Below are 18,864 nucleotides of genomic sequence, written 5' to 3' on the forward strand. Positions count from 1 at the left end.
CCAAGCATTGTACTAAGCGCTGAGGGAGAGACAAGTTAATTGGGCTGGATAAGAGTCCCTGTCCCACACGGTGTTCATAGTCTAAGGAGGAGGGAGAACATTTTACAGATGAGAAAACTGAAGCCCAGAGAAGTTTAAGTGACTTGCCCAAGGTCACTCAGCAGGCAAGTGACAGAACAGGAATTCAAACTCTGGGTCTTTGACTCCCAGGCCCAGGTTTTTTTCTACTAGGTGATCATGGCCAACTGGTTAAGAACTCATTGCTTCTTGTGGGTTCTGACTTCTTTGACAGTGATGCACAACCAGACGATAGTCTCCGAATTCTTCCTGCTGGGTTTGACCGATGTCCAGGGGCTGCAGACCTTCCTCTTCGCACTCCTCCTCATCGTTTACCTCATCAACGTGGCGGGCAATAGCGCCATCATGATGATCGTCGCCGCGGAGCCCCGGCTCCACTCCCCCATGTACTTCTTCCTGGGGAACCTCTCCTGCCTGGACATATGCTTCTCCACGGTGACCCTGCCCAAACTGCTGGCCAACCTCCTGTCTGCCCGCAAGGCCATCTCCTTCCTCGGCTGCATCGCCCAGCTCCACTTCTTCCACTTCCTGGGCAGCGCCGAGGCCACCTTGCTGGCCGTCATGGCCCTGGACCGCTTCGTGGCCATCTGCAGCCCTCTCCGTTACCCGGTCATCATGAGTCGGTGGGTGTGTATCCTGCTGGGCGGAGCCACCTGGGCCACCGGCTTCTTCCACGCACTGCTCCACTCGGTTCTGACATCCCGGTTGTCCTTCTGCGGCTCCCGCCGCGTCCCCCACTTCTTCTGTGACATCAAGCCTCTCCTGGCGTTGGCGTGCGACAGCATCAAGCTGCACCTGTGGTTGCTCAACACTGTCACGGGGAGTGTGGTCCTGGGCCCTTTCTTCCTGACGCTCCTCTCCTACCTCTACTTGATCGGCTTCCTCCTGCTCCAGAGCCGCTCCTGGAGAGTGCTGAGCAAGGCTCTGTCCACCTGTGCGGCCCACTTCTCTGTGGTGATCCTCTTCTACGTCCCCGTCATCGTCGCCTATACGAGCCCCACCTTGGGTGGCTCCATGGTCCAGGATCTGGTTATCACCATCATGTACAGCGTGGCCACCCCGCTGTTCAATCCCCTCATCTACACTCTGAGGAACCGAGATGTCAAGGAAGCACTGAAGAAAGTCATCTTGAGGAAGCTTTGCCCTGTAAGATTCTAAGACTATCCTACTCCTCTTCCCCATTTCTTCTTCCTCTGCCTTCTTCTCCTCCTTTTTTCTCCTAGTCCTCTTTTTTCTCTTCCTCCTCCTCCTTTCTCTTTCTTCTCTTCATCCTCTTTTTTCTCCTTTTATTCCTCCTTTTCCTCCTCCTTGCTCTCCTCCTTCTCCCCCTTGTTCTCCTTCTTGTTCCTCCTCCTCTCCTTTCTTCTCCCCCTTTCTTCTCAGCCTCTTCTTCCTCCTTGTTCTCCTCCTTTCTCCTCTCCTCCACCTTGTACTCGTTCTCCTCTTTGCTCTCCTCCTTCTTCCTCCTCTCTTTCTTCCCCTTTCTTCTCCTCATCCTCTTCTTCCTCTTCCTCTCGTCCCTCTCTTCCTCCTTCCTTCTCCTCCTCCTCCTCTCTTTCCTCCTCCTCTTCCTCCTCTCCTTCCTCCTCCTCTTCCTCCTCCTCTTCCTTCTTTCTTCCTCCTTCTCTTCCTCCTCCTCCTCCTCTTCCTTCTTCCTCCTTCTCTTCCTCCTCCTCCTCCTCTTCCTTCTTCCTTCTCCTTCTCCTTTTCTCATCCTTCCCCTCTGCCCAGATGACTCCTCCACCTGGAGCGAATTAGGGATGGCAGAAGCCACAGGGGACTAAAATCAGGGTCGGGTTGGATGTCATAAGTCCATTGAATCTTCTCCTCTGAAAGCTTTAAGATGATCATTTCAGGATAGATCTGGGGTCATATTATTATTATTATTATTATTATTATTATTATTATTATTATTATTATTATTATACTTGTTAAGTGCTTACTAGGTGCCAAGCACGTTTCTAAGCACTGGAGTAGATGCAAGTTAATTAGGTTGGACACAGTCCCTGTCCCACATGGGGCTCACACTCTTAGCTTGTTTTGTTGTCTGTCTCCCCGCTTCTAGACTGTGAGCCCGTTGTTGGGTAGGGATTGTCACCATTTGTTGCCGAATTGTACTTTCCAAGTGCTTAGTACAGTGCTCTGCACACAGTAAGTGCTCAATAAATATGATTGAATGAATAAATAATTCCCATTTTACAGATGAAGTAACTGAGGCACAGAGAAGTAAAGTGACTTGCCCAAGGTCACAGAGCAGACAAATGACAGAGCTGGGATTAGAACCCAGATCATTCTGACTCCAAGGCCTATGCTCTATCCACTAAGCCTTGCTGTTTTCCTGAGGCTGCACTGAGGCAAGGGGATGGATGAGATGAACTTCCAGGGCCAGTGTTATTTTCTCCTGGCTCAATTCCACAAGCTTATTATTTTTATGGATTCCCTTCCTTATGTTGCAGTTTCCTTGAGAACAGGGAGGGACTCTGGCTTCTGCCATCTCATTGTAATCTTCTTCGTGCTTAGCACAGGGCTCTGCCTACAAGGGTGCACATAGGAAGCGGTTATTGATTGATTGGTTGATTGATCGATCAATTCTCCTGGACTTAAATTAACCTGAATTCTGGGGCCTAGGCAATTCATATATCTGAGTATTTTTGTCCTTCAGCTGGCCTCCCAGGCCTCTTCATCAAAATAACTACAATCATATCCTGTTGTGTGTGGTTTTCTCATTTGCGGATTTGGCTTTGTTACAGTTCCCTATTATTACCTCTACTTCTGCCGTCAGGATCGTTTTTCTAAAAAAATGTTCAGTCCACATCTCCTCACGCCTCAAGAACTGCCAGTGGTTGCCCATCCACCTCCGCATCAAACAGAAACTCCTTACCATCGGCTTTAAATCATTCAATCGGCTCGCCCCTGTCCTATGTCCATGTCCTCCCTCTGACTTCCATATATGCCAAACCACCACTCTCCCCACCTTCAAAGCCTTTTCAAAATTGCATCTCTTCTAATCAATCAATCAGTGGTACCCAATGAGTGCATATTCTGTTCAGACCACTGTACTAAGTGCTTGGGAGGTACAATACGAAAGAGTTGGTAGACAAGTTCCCTGACCACAGAGAGCTTACAGTCTAGAAGGGGAGACAGACATGAATATAAATTAAAAAAATTTAGAGATATATACACTAGAGATATACACAAGTGCTGTGGGGCTGGGAGTGGGGTGAATACCAAATGCTCAAAGGGTACAGATCCACGTGCGTAGGTGACTCAGAGGGAGAGAGAGGGGAAGGTCTCTTGGAGGAGATGTGACCTTAAAAAGGTTTTGAAGGTGGAGAGAGTGGTGGTCTGGCATATAATAATAATAATAATAATGGCATTTATTAAGTGCTTACTATGTGCAAAGCACTGTTCTAAGCACTGAGGAGGTTACAAGGAGATCAGGTTGTCCCACAGGGGGCTCACGGTCTTAATCCCCATTTTACAGATGAGGGAACTGAGGCTTAGAGAAGTTAAGTGACTTGCCCAAAGTCACACAGCTGACAATTGGCAGAGCAAGGATTCGAACCCATGACCCCAACTCCAAAGCCCATGCTCTTTCCACTGAGCCACACTGCTTCTCTATTTGGAGGGGGAGGGAGTTCCAGGCCAGCGGGAGGACAGGGAATGTATCTATCAACTCTGTTTTATCATATTCTCCCTAGCACTTAGTACAGTGCTCCACACACAGCAGCGCTCAATAAATACCATTGATTGATTGACTGAGTGCCTACTGTGGACCCAACACTGGACTTAGGGCTTGGGAGAGTACAAAAGATTTAGGATACAGCACCCCTGCCCTCAAGAAAGGTACAGTCTACTGTCAGGGAGTATCTAGGCCCCACTCCAGGGAGACGCCAAGCTCCCAGCTGCCTTCCCATCTCCTGCATCCAGGCAGTCTTTACGTAGGGCTAGGCTCACTTTTTCTTGCTGCAATCGACACCCACAAGCTCTTGTCTTAGAGAGACAAGATGGTCTTTAATTTGTTCCAGAAGGGGCCACGTGAATCTCCAAAGAAGTTTTAATCTAGTGAAGCTGGAACTCAGTGCATGTCGAATCATATATGTAACGTGGAATCCCGGAGCTGGGATTTCAGGAGGTCATAGGATCCAGTCTCCTGTCTGGGGGACCCCAGGAGGCTAGGGGAGCACCCAAACCTGCAGGATAGATGACTGTCTAACGGGTTCTCAAAGATCTCTACATTTCCCCTGGTCGCCTTTTCCATTATTCGTCTTCCCCGGCTGTGAGAGGGTTCTTCGGTAGGTCTAATCTAAGTCTCTCTTGCTGAGAGCTGGCCCACTTTCCTCAGATCAGTGGCATTTGGGGCCTTCTCACCGTAACGTGACAGAGAAGAAGCAGGTGATCGGGCTCCCCCTTGTCTCATCCCACCTCCCAACCCAGTCTCCACTGGCTACATCATCCACTATTCCCTGAGCTGTGTCCCATTCCCAAGACACTGGCTGCCTCTCAGCCAGGACCTTCTCCGTTGGGCCCCAGTCTGCTGAGCTTGGGGAAGAATTTATTCATTAGTTAAGGCTGCTCTCACCTTCTGGTCTACCTGTGGCACCCACAAGGATCTGAAACAGACCCCTCCACAATATATTTAAGGTGGGGGGATGCAAGGTGGGCTCCGGAGATCTGGCTGAGAAAGCTTCATTCCTCCTGTTGACCGGGAACCAGCATTTGTTAAGTCCTCGGATTGAACTTGAGTCTCCTGAGGGAGGTAAGCATAGCGAGGAAAGACAGGGAAGGAAGGAGAAAAGAAGGCTAGGAATACCAAGAGCGAGTCATCACACTATTTCAGCTCTGAGATCTGCCTTCTGATTTCTTTTTTCTTGGCGGGAGGAGCAGTGGGGAGAGGAAGAAGGGGAGGAAGAGATGGGAGGGAAGGGGATGAAGAGAGGGGAAGTAAAATTAAGTCGTTTGGAATCTTAAAAAAAATGCTACCCCTAAAGATTCATGTGGCATTATCGATGAATGTGGGCACGTCTATTTTATCAATGCAAAGGCATTCCTTTAAGTCATTCAAGGAAGGAGTGGCAGAAGAGATCACTGCCACACTCTCTCCCTTCACATCTCCTCTAAGATTAATGGCTATTGAGAAATAACGGTAATGTTTAGAACACAGTAGTAGTAATAAGGATAGTGGGATTTGTCAAGACCTTACTATGTGCCAAGCACTGTACTAAGAACCAGGGCTGATGTGAGGTATAATCAGATCCAACACAGTCCCTGTCCCACATGAGGACAGTGAATGCTCAGTAAATACCATTGTTTGGCTAACTGATTGATTGAGGGGATTCACAGTCTAGGAGGAGGGAGAACAGGTATTTAACCCCCCGTTTGGTAGGTGAGGAAACAGAGGCATTGAAAGGTAAAGTGACTTGCCCAAGGTCATCCATCAGGCAGGTGGCGGAGCCGGGATTAGAACACCCACAGGTTTATGCTCTTTCCCCCTTCTACACTGTGAGCCCGCTGTTGGGTGGGGACCGTCTCTATATGTTGCCAACTTGTACTTCCCAAGCGCTTAGAACAGTGCTCTGCACACAGTAAGCGCTCAATAAATACGATTGAATGAATGAATGAATGAATTTCCACTAGGCCACCCTGCCTCTTAGTACAGAGCTCTGCACAAGGTAAGTTCTTCACAAATATTAAACTACCAGCCACCTGTCCATATAGAACGAGTGTAGGGATTCAATATTTATTCTCCCTCCTTCTTAGACTGTGAGCCCTGGATTGGACAGGGACTGCGTTTGAACTGATTAACATATATCTACCCCAGCATTTAGTACAGTGATTGGCAAACACAAAGAGCTTAACAAATACCAAAATTATTATTACTAAGCATTGGGACAGATAGCACGATTGGGAACTAGACCCGGCCTCTGGTCCTCAAGGGGCTCTTGATTTATTGAGCCAGGATTGCTCTTCATAGGATCCCTGTCCCTCTGCCTTCTTTCAGAAAGGCTGCCCCCTCCCCATATTGAGGTCCCCCATTCTGAAAGTTCTCCGGAGACCGAAATTCTCACCTGTCCCAAATCTTCACATCCCTCAGAAGCCTAAAACACGAGTGGCGGCGGCATCAAAGCATGTCTCACCTTCCGCAGGCAGCCAAACTCACCCCGGAAAAACTCACCACACTTTCTTGGCATCAACCCAATAGACACTCTTAGAACTTTTGTTCACATATAGACAGAACTACAAAACTAGCAGGCTGGTTTAATTGGCTAGAGTGATGAACACGGGCTGGTGGGTGGGTAGCAGAAGATGACAGTGTGAAACAACATTTTCACATCAAGTCTTGTCCCACATTACTCTCCCGTTTTCCAGAGGGGTAGTCTGAGGCAGAAGGAGGCTAATTTTAGCTCTGAAACCGGGGTCCCCTGTAAAGGATGCATTTTACTCTCTGTATTGGCTGCCATTTCAATTAGTTTTAAGCAGCATTTCCTATGAATTAACTTTATATTGTATCTTGTGGGGACTGGAGAAGCAGAGTGGGCTAGAGGGAAGTGCACAGGACTGGGAGTCAAGAGATCTGGATTCTATTCCTTGCTCTTTCCTTGGGTAAGTCATTTAACTGGGCCTCAGTTTTCTCATCTGAAAAATGGGGATTGAATACCTGTTCTCCTTCCCCTTTAGACTGCGAGTCCCATGTGGGACAGGGACTGTGTCTGAAGCAGCGTGGCTCAGTGGAAAGAGCCCGGGCTTTGGAGTCAGAGGTCATGGGTTCAAATCCTGGCTCCGCTAATTGCCGGCTGTATGACTTTGGGCAAGTCACTTAACTTCTCTGTGCCTCAGTTACCTCATCTGGAAAATGAGGATTAAGACTGTAAGCCCCCCGTGGGACAACCTGATCACCTTGTAACCTCCCCAGTGCTTAGAACAGTGCTTCGCATGTAGTTAGTGCTTAATAAATGTTATCTTTATTATTATTATTATCTGATTGTCTTGTATCTACTCCAGTGCTTGGCATGCAATAACTGCTGAACGAACACCACAGTTATTATTGAAGGGGAAAAAATGAACTGTTTTCTTATGTCTCACTTACGAGTCAACAAGATGCACCCTGTTTTGGAAGCATCAGGAATTACCTACGGACACTTGGCTTCACTAGGTCTCCCTGCTAAGAGGGATGGGTTGAATTCCAAGTTACCAAATAGGAGTTAATATTTTACCTGTACAAGGGCTTGGGGAGGAAAGGATGTTAGCCAAGATTGGAGAGGGGTCACTCTTGGGGTTCAGGATAGCAGGGTCGGAGAGAGGAAGGAACTGCAGCCATGGCTGGCTTGGGAGTAGGTAGGATTTCATTTTAAATGGGGACAGGAGAACCCAGAAAAAGCAGTCTGGGTTTTGGTTGAGCCACACAGAGTCCACCGGCAAACTCCATTCAGGAGCAGAGATTTATTTGCCAGGCTGCAGTCTCGAGGGCTGGGCATTGCAAATACACAATCCCTAAATTTCTGGCTCCTCACTCTCCCTCTACTCCCTTCATGGTCCCTCCTGGACCTCATCAGCTCCTCCTCCATCATTCCGTGCCCCTCCTCTCCCCTCCCTCCTCTGGACACCCCTTCTACAGTTGGTATGTTGGGCCATTAATAAATCAATCATATTGAGCACTTAACGTGTGCAGAGCACTGTACTAAGTGCTCGGGAGAGTATAATATAACAGAGTTGGTAGACACGTGCCCTGCCCAAAATGAGTTTACAGTCTAGAGGATGAGCCATAATCTGTGTTCAGTCAAGGTCACTCGTGGGTGGAGCTAAAAGCTACCTTTGTCCCATTTTCTCTACTGTGTTTGGACTAGCTCTCATATCGGCCTCTTGGTGTGAGCTCTGATTATGATGATGATGGGCATGGCTTAGTGTAGAAGCAGCGTGGCTTAGTGGAAAGATTGCGGGCTTCGGAGTCAAAGGTCATGGGTTCTAATCCCGGCTCCACCACCTGTCAGCTGTGTGACTTTGGGCAAGTCACTTCACTTCTCTGTGCCTCAGTTACCTCATCTGTAAAATGGGGATTAAGACTGTGAGCCCCATGTGGGACAACCTAATTACCTTGTATCTACCCCAGTGCTTAGAACAGTGCTTGGCACATAGTAAGCGCTTAGCAAATACCATTATTATTATTATTGTATGTCAAGCACTGCTCTGAGTGCTTGGGTAGATATCAGCTAATCAGGTTGGACCCAATCCCTGTCCTACGTGGGACTCACAGTCTTAATCCTCATTTTACAGATGAGATAACTGAGGCCCAGAGAAGTGAAGTAAGTTGCTCAAGGTCACACAGCAGACAAGTGGTGGAGCCGGGAGCTGGGATTAGAACCCAGATCCTTCAGACTGCCAGGCCTATGCTCTATCCACTAGGCCATGTTTATCACTTTATCCTAACTCAATCCCTCCGGAGCTTAATATTAATTGCCAACTCGTACTTCCCAAGCGCTTAGTACAGTGCTCTGCACACAGTAAGCGCTCAATAAATACGATTGAATGAATGAATAACTGATCCAGCCTAGCTCCCATATCTTGCTTTGCCATCATAAATGTGCCAGTTTCCTCTTCTCCACCTTTCAGTTTCCCATCCTATCGTAGGGAATAATCCCTCCCAACTAAGGCCGTCTCGGGTTTAACCTGACATCCTCCAATAAATACATGGGAAAAATTCAAGTGTGCCTTGGATTGGATGGGGACTACTGATTTGAAGTCTTTAAATTAAAAACAAACTCTTACATGGAGAAGCAGCTTGGAAAGCATCTAGTACAGTGCTCTGCACACAGTAAGCGCTCAATAAATACGATTGAATGAATGACTATTGGGCTAGTGGAAAGAGCACCCTGTGAGTCAAGGGACCCAGGTTTCAAAACTTGGGCAAGTAATTTCAACTATCTATGCCTTGGTTTCCTCATCTGTACAATGGGGATTAAACGGCTTCTCTCTCCCAGTTAGACTTTGAGCCTCATATCGGGCAGGGCCTCTGTCCGACCTGATGACCTTAAATCTATCCCAGTGCTTAGTTCAGTGCTTAGAATCCGGTAAGAGCATAATAAATACCGCAATTACTGTTATTGTTCCTCTTGCCTGAAAATAATGGTCATTCTTAATAATTTATCCTTACTTTCATGGACTCATCTTTTGCCAGATGAGCAAAACCAATTGATTCATCGATCAATGCAATTTACTGAGCACTTGTTGCAGAGCAATGTACTATGCTCTGTACTAAAACGTATCTTAATGTGTGTGTGTGTGTTTGTGTGTTTGTGTGTGTGTACGTATGCATGTATATGCTGAGAGCTTGTTGTGAGTTGGGATAGCCAACTCTGTTGTACTGTACTCTCCCAAGTGCTTAGGATTGTGCTCTGAACATAGTAAGTGCTCAATAAATATCACTGATTGAAAGAGCAACTTTCCCCCAAGGACTACAAAAAGGTTTAACTTACATCTCATTTTTTATCCCCCAAATATCTCTGAGTGATGGGGAGAGGAGAGGGAGGGAAAAGTAATAAAAACTGTGGTATTTGTTAAGTGCTTACTATGTGCCAAGCAATGTCCTAAGCAATTGGGCAGACACAGTATAAGGACACAGGAGAAGAAGCACGCAGGCGCTACTACAGATGGAGTTTCTTATGCACAGAGAAGTTAAGTACCTCATCTAAGGTCACACAACATGCTAGACTGAATACATTTCCTCAGAGATGTAATAATTGTGGTATTTGTTAAGCACTTACTATGTGCCCAGCTCTGTTCTAAGCCCTGGAGTAGATACAAAATAATCAGGTTCCACATGGGCCTCATAGTCTAAATAGGAGGGAGAACAGGTAGTGAATCCCCATTTTGCAGATGAGGGAATTGAGGCCCAGAGAAGTGAAGTGACTTGCTCAAGGTCACACAGCAGACAAGTGGCGGAGCCGGGATTAGGAGCCAGGTCCTTCTGCCTCCCAGTCTGGGCTCTTTCCCTCGGGCCATGCTGCTTCTCTGTGACACACCTCCACCCCTGGGCTTCTTGTCTCTCCTTGCAGCCTGTTACTGTAGGAGAACACGACTCTGCTCTTGCCGGTTCCTTCTGGCCAACACCCAGGAAGACATCAGGGAGAGACCACGGACATGGAGAACCAAACGGCCCTGATGGAATTCATTCTTCTGGGATTCTCCAATCTTCTGGGGCTGCAGGTCTTGTTCTTTGTCATTTTCCTGACCATTTATTTCTGCACACTCGTGTGGAATGGCTTCATCAATCAATCAATCAATCGTATTTATTGAGCGCTTACTATGTGCAGAGCACTGTACTAAGTGCTTGGGAAGTACAAATTGGCAACATATAGAGACAGTCCCTACTCAACAGTGGGCTCACAGTCTAAAAGGGGGAGACAGAGAACAAAACCAAACATACTAACAAAATAAAATAAATAGAATAGATATGTACAAATAAAATAAATAAATAAATAAATAGAGTAATAAATATGTACAACCATATATACATATATACAGGTGCTGTGGGGAAGGGAAGGAGGTAAGATGGGGGGGGATGGAGAGGGGGACGAGGGGGTGAGGAAGGAAGGGACTCAGTCTGGGAAGGCCTCCTGGAGGAGGTGAGCTCTCAGCAGAGCCTTGAAGGGAGGAAGAGAGCTAGCTTAGCGGATGGGCAGAGGGAGGGCATTCCAGGCCCGGGGGATGACGTGGGCCGGGGGTCGATGGCGGGACAGGCGAGAGCGAGGTACGGTGAGGAGATTAGCGGCGGAGGAGCGGAGAGTGCGGGCTGGGCAGTAGAAGGAGAGAAGGGAGGTGAGGTAGGAGGGGACGAGGTGATGGAGAGCCTTGAAGCCCAGGGTGAGGAATTTCTGCCTGATGCGCAGATTGATTGGTAGCCATTGGAGGTTTTTGAGGAGGGGAGTGATATGCCCAGAGCGTTTCTGGACAAAGATAATCCGGGCAGCAGCATGAGGTATGGACTGAAGTGGAGAGAGACACGAGGATGGGAGATCAGAGAGAAAGCTGGTGCAGTAGTCCAGACGGGAGAGGATGAGAGCTTGAATGAGCAGGGTAGCAGTTTGGATGGAGAGGAAAGGGCGGATCTTGGCAATGTTGCGGAGCTGAGACCGGCAGGTTTTGGTGACGGCTTGGATGTGAGGGGTGAATGAGACAGCGAAGTCGAGGATGACACCAAGGTTGCGGGCTTGTGAGACGGGAAGGATGGTAGTGCCGTCAACAGAGATGGGAAAGTCAGGGAGAGGACAAGGTTTGGGAGGGAAGACAAGAGTTCAGTCTTCATCCTCTGGGTGACCTTATTGGACACCAGACTTCACTCACCCATGTATTTTTTCCTGCGGAACCTGGCCCTTCTGGACCTCTGCTACACCACCACCATAGTCCCCCAGATGCTGGCCCATCTCCTGGCCGAGAGGAAGAACATCTCTTTTGCCCGCTGTACCACCCAGCTGTTTGCTTTCATCTTCTTTGTGGGTGTGGAATGCCTCCTGTTGGCAGGGATGGCATTTGACCGCTATCTGGCGATCTGCCAGCCCCTGCGGTATTCCGTCGTGATGGAAAGGGGTCTCTCCATCCAGTTGGCAGCTGCGTCCTGGGCCGGGGGGCTGGTGAACTCGATGGCGCACACGGCCCTGACCTTCCGCTTGCCCTTCTGCGGCAATGACCTGATCGACTATTTCTTCTGCGACATCCTCCCTCTGCTCCACCTCTCCTGCGGGGACACCTCTGTCAACGAACTTGTGCTTCTGTCCGTTGGGGTCCTCATTGGCTGGATCCCTTTCATGGGGATCATCTTCTCCTACCTGTACATCCTCGTCACCATCTTGACGATCCGCTCCTCTGAGGGGAGGCGCAAGGCCTTCTCCACCTGCGCTTCCCATTTGACCATTGTCTTGCTCTACTGTGGGAGTGCCATCTTCACCTATGTCCGCCCTATCTCTGCCGACTCCCTGGACCATGCCAGGCTGATCTCTGTGGTCTACAGCATGGTCACCCCCATGCTCAACCCCATCATCTACACCCTGAGGAACAAGGACATCAAAATGGCTCTGAGAGCCTTGGGAGAGAGATGGATTCTGCCCCAAGCTGCCTCTCCTGCCATGTGACTCTTCCCCTCTCACACGGCCCAGGCCTCCCAGGAGCCTGGAGTGAGAGGGGCAGGACCAAATGACCTAATGTTGCCCAGATTTAAGATTTTGGGATCCTGGCATTTTTAAGATGAGAAATTTCATTAGAGGCGGAAGAGATGTCTTCATCACATGCCCTGGGTCCATGCCTGGAGCCTGGGGGTCAAGGGTCAATCAAGGTTCCGTTCTGGGTCCCCTTCTATTCTCCATCTATACCCATTCCATTGGATAACTCATTTGCTCCCATGGCTTCAACTACCACCTCTTTGTGGATGATACACAAATTTACGTCTCCAGCCCCCATTGCTCTCCCTCTCTGCAGTCTTACATTTCCTCCTGCCTTCAAGACATCTCTACTTGGATGTCCTCCCATCACCTCTAGCTTAATATGTCCAAAACAGAACTCCTTATCTTCCCACCCAAACCCTGCCCTCCCCTAGAATTTCCCATCACTGTAGGTGGCACCGCCATGCTTTCTGTCTCACAAGCCCATAACCTTGGCATTATCCTTGAGTCTTATCTCTCTCTATATCAACCCACACATTCAATCCATCCCTAAATCCTGTTGGTCCCACCTTCACAACATCGCTAAAATCCATGTTATCCTCTCCATCCAAACTGCTACCATGTTATTACAACACTCGTCCTACCCAGCCTGGATTACTTCATCAGCCTCCTTGCTGACCTCCCAGCCTCCTGTCTCTCCCCACTCCAATCCATACTTCACTTTGCTGCTCGGATCGTTTTTCTACAAAAACGTTCAGGGCATGTTTCCCCACTCCTCAAGGAAGCTCCAGTGGTTGCCCATCCACTTCCATATCCAACAAAAACTCCTCACCAATGGCTTTAAAGCACTCAATCACCCTGCCCCCTTCTACCTCACCTCGCTATTCTCCTATTACAACGCAACGAGCACACTTTGCTCCTCTAATGCTAACCTTCTCCCTGTGCCTCAATCTCATCTATTCATTCATTCATTCATTCAATTGTGTTTATTGAGTGCTTACTGTGTGCAGAGAACTGTACTATGCGCTTGGGAAGTACAAGTAGGCAACATATAGAGACAGTCCCTACCCAACAATGGGCTCACAGTCTAGAAGGGGGAGACAAGCAACAAAACAAAACATGTAGACAGGTGTCATAATCGTCAGAACAAATAGAATTATAGCTATATGCACATCATTAACAAAATAAACTAGTAAATATGTACAAGTAAAGTAAATAGAGGAATAAATCTGTACAAATATACACAAGTGCTGTGGGGAGGGGAAGGAGGTAGGGCAGGGGGAGGATGGGGAGGAGGAGAGGTAAAGGGGGCTCAGTCTGGGAAGGCCTCCTGGAGGAGGTGAGCTCTCAGTAGGGCTTTGAAGGGAGGAAGAGAGCTAGCATGGCGGATGTGTGAAGGGAGGGCATTCCGGGCCAGGGGAAGGACGTGGGTCGGGGGTCGACGGTGGGACAGGTGGGAACGAGGCACAGTGAGGAGGTGAGCGGTGATAGAGGAGTGGAGGGTGTGGGCTGGGCTGGAGAAGGAGTGAAGGGAGGTGACAGAAGAGGGGGCGAGGGGATGGAGAGCCTTGAAGCTGAGAGGTCAGCAGTATCTCTCTGCTGCCCTCTCACCCACATCCTCCCTCTGGCCTAGAGCACCCTCCCCCGTTAAATCCATCGGACGATTACTCTTCCCCACTTCAAAGCCTTATTGAGGGCACATCTCCTCCAAGAGGCCTTCCCTGACTAAGCTCTCCTTTCTTCTTCTCCCACTCCCTTCTGCGTCATCCTAACTTGCTTCCTTTGTTCATCCTCCCTTCCAGCCCCACAGCCCCATATCTGTAATTTATTTATTTATATGCTCGCTGCGGGCAGGGTACGTGTCTGTTTATTGTTGTATTATACTCTCCCAAGGGCTTAGTCCAGTACTCTGCACACAGGAAGCACTCCATAAATACGACTGAATGAATGAAAGGGTCACCGATGTCCACCTCTTGCCTCCATCCTGAAAACCCAGACCACCTGTGGCCCTGATTTTCTTAATGGAAGAGTATCTTCCTCAATAAGGAGGTTGGCCTCAAACCTCCATTGAGGGGACACTCAAAGACCCTTGTCTGGGTAGTTCTGGCAGTAGGAGTTATGCGATTTATAACAAAATTATACATTTATTAAAAAATAGCATTCTGTAATAATAGGTATGGGTGCTTAATAATAATAATAGCAATAATAATAATAATGGTATTTGTTAAGCACTTACCATGTTCCAGGCACTGTACTAAGCTCTGGGGTGAATACAAAACATATCAAGTTGGACACAGTCCCTGCCCCATGTGGGGCTCGCAGTCTCAATTCCCATTTTACAGATGAGGGAACTGAGGCATAGAGAAGAGAAATGACTTCCCCAAGGCCACACAGTAGACAAGTGGCGGAGCTGGGATTAGAACCCAGGGCTTCTGTTTTTCTGGGTTTGATACAAGTTAAGCAGATTGGACACAGTCCCTGTCCCACCTGGGGCTCACAGTCTAAGCAGGAGGGAGAATAAGAACTTAATCCTCATTTTACAAAGGTGGTAACTGAGGCACAGAGAAGTGAAGTCACTTACCCAAAGTCACACAGCAGGCAAATGGCAGAGCCGGAATTAGACCCCCACTCTTCTTACTGTACTCTGTACTCTTTCCACTAGGCTGAGCTGCCATCTGCAAAACTGAAACACCTCCCCTTAATTCATTCCGTATACCTGTCCAAAGGTGTTATTGTTATCATTATTATTATTACTATCATGATTTTATTATCATTATTTTTACTGCTACTGTTATCCCCGATTCTACTGTTACTTGGTTGGCTCTTCTCCAGACTCCCTTTCAGAATTCTCTTCATTTCTATTGAATTGAGCCCATAAACTCAAATGAAGCCATAACTGGACTAATAACAATAATAATGACAAGCAACATGGTTTTGTGGGAAGATCATGGACCCAGAAGTAAGAGGACCCGGGTTCAAATCTCTACTCCACCACCTGTCTGCTCTGTGACCTTGGACAAGTCACTTAACTGCTCTGTGCCTCAGTTTCCTCATCTGTAAAATGGGAATTAAACACTAGTCCCTCCTACTTAGACTGAGGGTCTCATGTAGGAAAGGGACTGTGTCCAATCTGATTTTCTTGTATCTACCCCAGCACATAGTACAGTGCAGGGTACATAGTATGCACTTAACAAGTACCATAATAATAATTTTAAATTATTATTAAGCACTTACTAGGTACCAAACATTGTGCTAAGCAATAATACTTTCTACATGCCAAACACTGTACTACATGCGGGGGAAGATACAAGATAACCAGGTCAGACACAATCCATGTTCCACATGGGGCTTACAGACTAAGGGAGAGGGGGAACAGGTATTTAATTCCCATTTTACAGATGAGGAAACCGAGCCCCACAGAAGTTAAGTGACTTGCCGAAGGTCATACATCTGACAAGTGGCATCTTTAGCTTAACAGATAGAGCAAAGATCTGGGAGTCTGAAGAACCTGGGTTCTAATCCTGGCTCCACCACCTGTCTGCTATATGATCTTGGGCAAGTCACTTCACTTCTCTGGGCCTCAGTTTCCTCATCCGTAAAAGGGGGATTAAGACTGTGAGCCCCACGTGGGACCTGGACTGTGTACAACCTGATTGACTTGTGTCTACCCCAGTGCTTAGTATAGTACCTGGTACGCAGTCAGCACTTAACAAATGCGATTAGAAAAAAATGGCAGAGCCCAGGTCTCCTGACACCCAGGCCTCTGCTCTTTCCACTAGGCCAAACTGCTTCCAACCCCAGTAAACTGAGACTGCACAGGGGAAGTGAGTCTTTGCTCTGGGGATGATGGAAGAGGAGAATTCTGGGCCTGGCAGAAGCAGTCTCAGGGTACCAACCGCATCACCAGGGCTGCCCCAGGAGGGATCAGCCCAGACTTGGGGTGGCTTATTTTCAGATTCAGGGGCCTAGAGGTCTTTGATTGACAGCTGGGCTCTTCCCAAAGAGGATTGTTAAAAACATGGAGTTAGCTCATTACTCCTTACTGAACATTCAGCCACGAGCAACCTCGGTACTCACATCTCTGCCTCTTCCTTGCCGATCTTGTGGTTTTCCAGGTAAGTGGGCAGCCAGCCGGGTGGGACAGGGAAGCCCCCTGAAAATATCCTGGGGATGTAGCAGAAGGCACTGACCTAAGGGAGGACTTCATGAAGAGGAGAAAGGGGTGGCTGACAGTGGGTGGGTCAAAGGGAGGTCGGATGTCATCCTCTCTTCTCCTTAGAACTGCACCCCACTCCTGATTCTCCCTGCTCTAACCTGTCCCACTCACGGTTCCCCCATCCTGGGACTGCCTTTGCCCACCTAAATGTACCAGACCACATTTCTCCCCATCTTCAAAGCCCTCCTCCAGTCTCACCTCCTCCAGGAAGCCTTCCTCAATCCACAACATCCTAGTCGCTACAGCCCACTACCCAGCATGGCACTTGTCTATTTTATTCCTAGGTTTAGCACTCATTAACTTGTCTATTTTTATATATATTTACCCATTCACTCAAATGGATTTATTTGCTCCTTTGTCCTGATGTAATGCTACTGCTTCTTGCTTTGTCCTTGTTCTTCCTCCTGCTTTCACTCTCTGTAATTATTTCACTCTCTGTCTCTCCCCTCCGCATTAACTTGTAAACTGCTTGAGGCCACTCGATTGTAATAATAATAATGATGATGATGATGTTTGGTAAGCGCTTACTATGTGCCAAGCACTGTTCTAAGTGCTGGAGTGGACCCACGGTAATCAGGTTGTCCCATGTGGGGCCCGCAGTCTTAATCACCATTTTACAGATGAGGGAACTGAGGCGTAGAGAAGTTAAGTGGTTTGACCAAGGTCTCACAGCAGACTAGTAGCGGAACCGGGATTATAAACCCCGTCCTCTGATTCCCAAGCCTCTGCTTTTGCCACTGAGCCTCTCTGCTTCAAGCTCCTATCGGCAGGGATCATGTCTACCAACTGTACTGCACTCTCCCAGTCATTTAGTACAGTGCTCTGCACCCAGTAAGCTCCCAATAAATGCCACTGATTGATTCATTCATTGATTGGGAGGGAACTAGCATGCAAAACAGTCCTTAGCACTAGGTAGCCAACCGATAAATACCATCGATTGATCAGCTGATGGCTGATTGGAGGAAACTTGTCCTGTCCCCTCTCTGCTAAAAGGAGAAATATTTACCCTGAGGAAGGGGAAAGGACAAAATGTCTTGCATTCTAGTCTTTCCAGCCCACAAAAGCCAAGATCAAACAAGAAAGCATTCTCAGTTCTTCCCAAAATGGGTAGCAGGGACTTGGGGACACAACCTCATCCATAACTGGCATCCAAGACATCATCGCCCTGCTCTCCTCTAGTCATGTGACTTGGTAATAATAATAATAATGGCATTTATTAAGCGCTTACTATGTGCAAAGCACTGTTCTAAGCGCTGGGGAGGTTACAAGGTGATCAGGTTGTCCCACGGGGGGCTTACAGTCTTCATCCCCATTTTCCAGATGAGGTAACTGAGGCCCAGAGAAGTGAAATGACTTGCCCAAAGTCCCACAGCTGACAAGTGGCGGAGCCGGGATTAGAACCCATGACCTCTGACTCCAAAGCCCGGGCCCTTTCCACTGAGCCACGCTGCTTCTCACGGTACCAGTATCTCAGTCAATTGTGACTCAGGTTCCCTCTCTAAAACCAGGTAGCAGTTGGTTTTTAGGAGGCGAGGACCCCCAATGGAGGTTAGGGCTCCTCAAGGCTGACAGCGATCGAGGTGGGTTCCCTGGGGGATATCTCCCCCAGTCTGCAAACCTACTCTTCTGGGGCGGTGCTGGGAGTGAGGGCAGTTCCACTGGAACATCACAGAGGTGCTCGGTGTGCGTGGGGGGGGGGGGAGGGGTTAGGTGAAGCGAGTGGGAGATTAAAAAGCAATGTGACCTAGTGAAGAGAGCCCAAGCCTGGGAATCCGAGGACCTGGGTTCTATTACCAGCTCTGTCATTTGTCTGCTCTGTGACCTTGGGAAAGTCACTTAATTTTTCTGTGCCTCAGTTCCCTCATCTGCAAAAGGGGGTTAAGACTGTGAATCCTCCCCGTTTAGAATGTAAACTCTTTGTGGGCAGGAAATGTGTCTGTTTATTGTTGTATTGTACTCTCCCAAATGCTTAGTATGGTGTCCTGCACACAGTAAGCGCTCAATATATTTGATTGACTGACTGACACCTTCTATAATAATAGTGATGGTATATGTTAAGTGCTTACTATAAGCCAAGCACTGTACTAAGCGCTGGGGCAGATACAAAATCATCAGGTCCTACATGGGGCTCACAGTCTAAGTAAGAGGGAGAACAATATTGAATCCTATATCTACCCCAACACTTAGTACAGTGCCTGGCACATAGTAATCCCCAAACAAATGCCGTTTTTTTTTTTTAAAGTTCCCTCCTGATGTGCACCTTCCTGCCATTCCGTTTTCAAGAGTAGGCTGCTCTCACTTTTCAGGGGAGATGTGTCCTCATTGAAGGAGCCCCTCTTCTGAACTCTTTTCCCACCTCACCCTGAAAGATTGCCATGGTCTAAGAGAGATGAGAAGGGAACCAATTTGGGGGAGGAAGTG

The 18,864-nt window shown here is 48.1% G+C and overlaps 2 protein-coding genes across 2 annotated transcripts; both read left to right on the forward strand.

Moving 5' to 3' along the window:
- The first annotated feature begins 294 nt into the window (after positions 1-294).
- On the forward strand, positions 295-1,236 carry LOC119923145 (olfactory receptor 12D3-like). The gene has a single exon (XM_038742666.1). The coding sequence runs from the start codon at positions 295-297 to the stop codon at positions 1,234-1,236; it is 942 nt and encodes a 313-aa protein (XP_038598594.1).
- An 8,976-nt stretch (positions 1,237-10,212) lies between these two features.
- Positions 10,213-12,200, forward strand: LOC119923146 (olfactory receptor 5V1-like). The gene is made up of 2 exons (XM_038742667.1): positions 10,213-10,333; positions 11,371-12,200. Exons 1-2 carry the CDS (start codon positions 10,213-10,215, stop codon positions 12,198-12,200), a joined length of 951 nt encoding a protein of 316 aa, XP_038598595.1.
- Positions 12,201-18,864: the final 6,664 nt, after the last annotated feature.

This window comes from Tachyglossus aculeatus, unplaced genomic scaffold, assembly GCF_015852505.1.
Source record: "Tachyglossus aculeatus isolate mTacAcu1 unplaced genomic scaffold, mTacAcu1.pri scaffold_149_arrow_ctg1, whole genome shotgun sequence".
Lineage (NCBI taxonomy): Eukaryota > Metazoa > Chordata > Mammalia > Monotremata > Tachyglossidae > Tachyglossus > Tachyglossus aculeatus.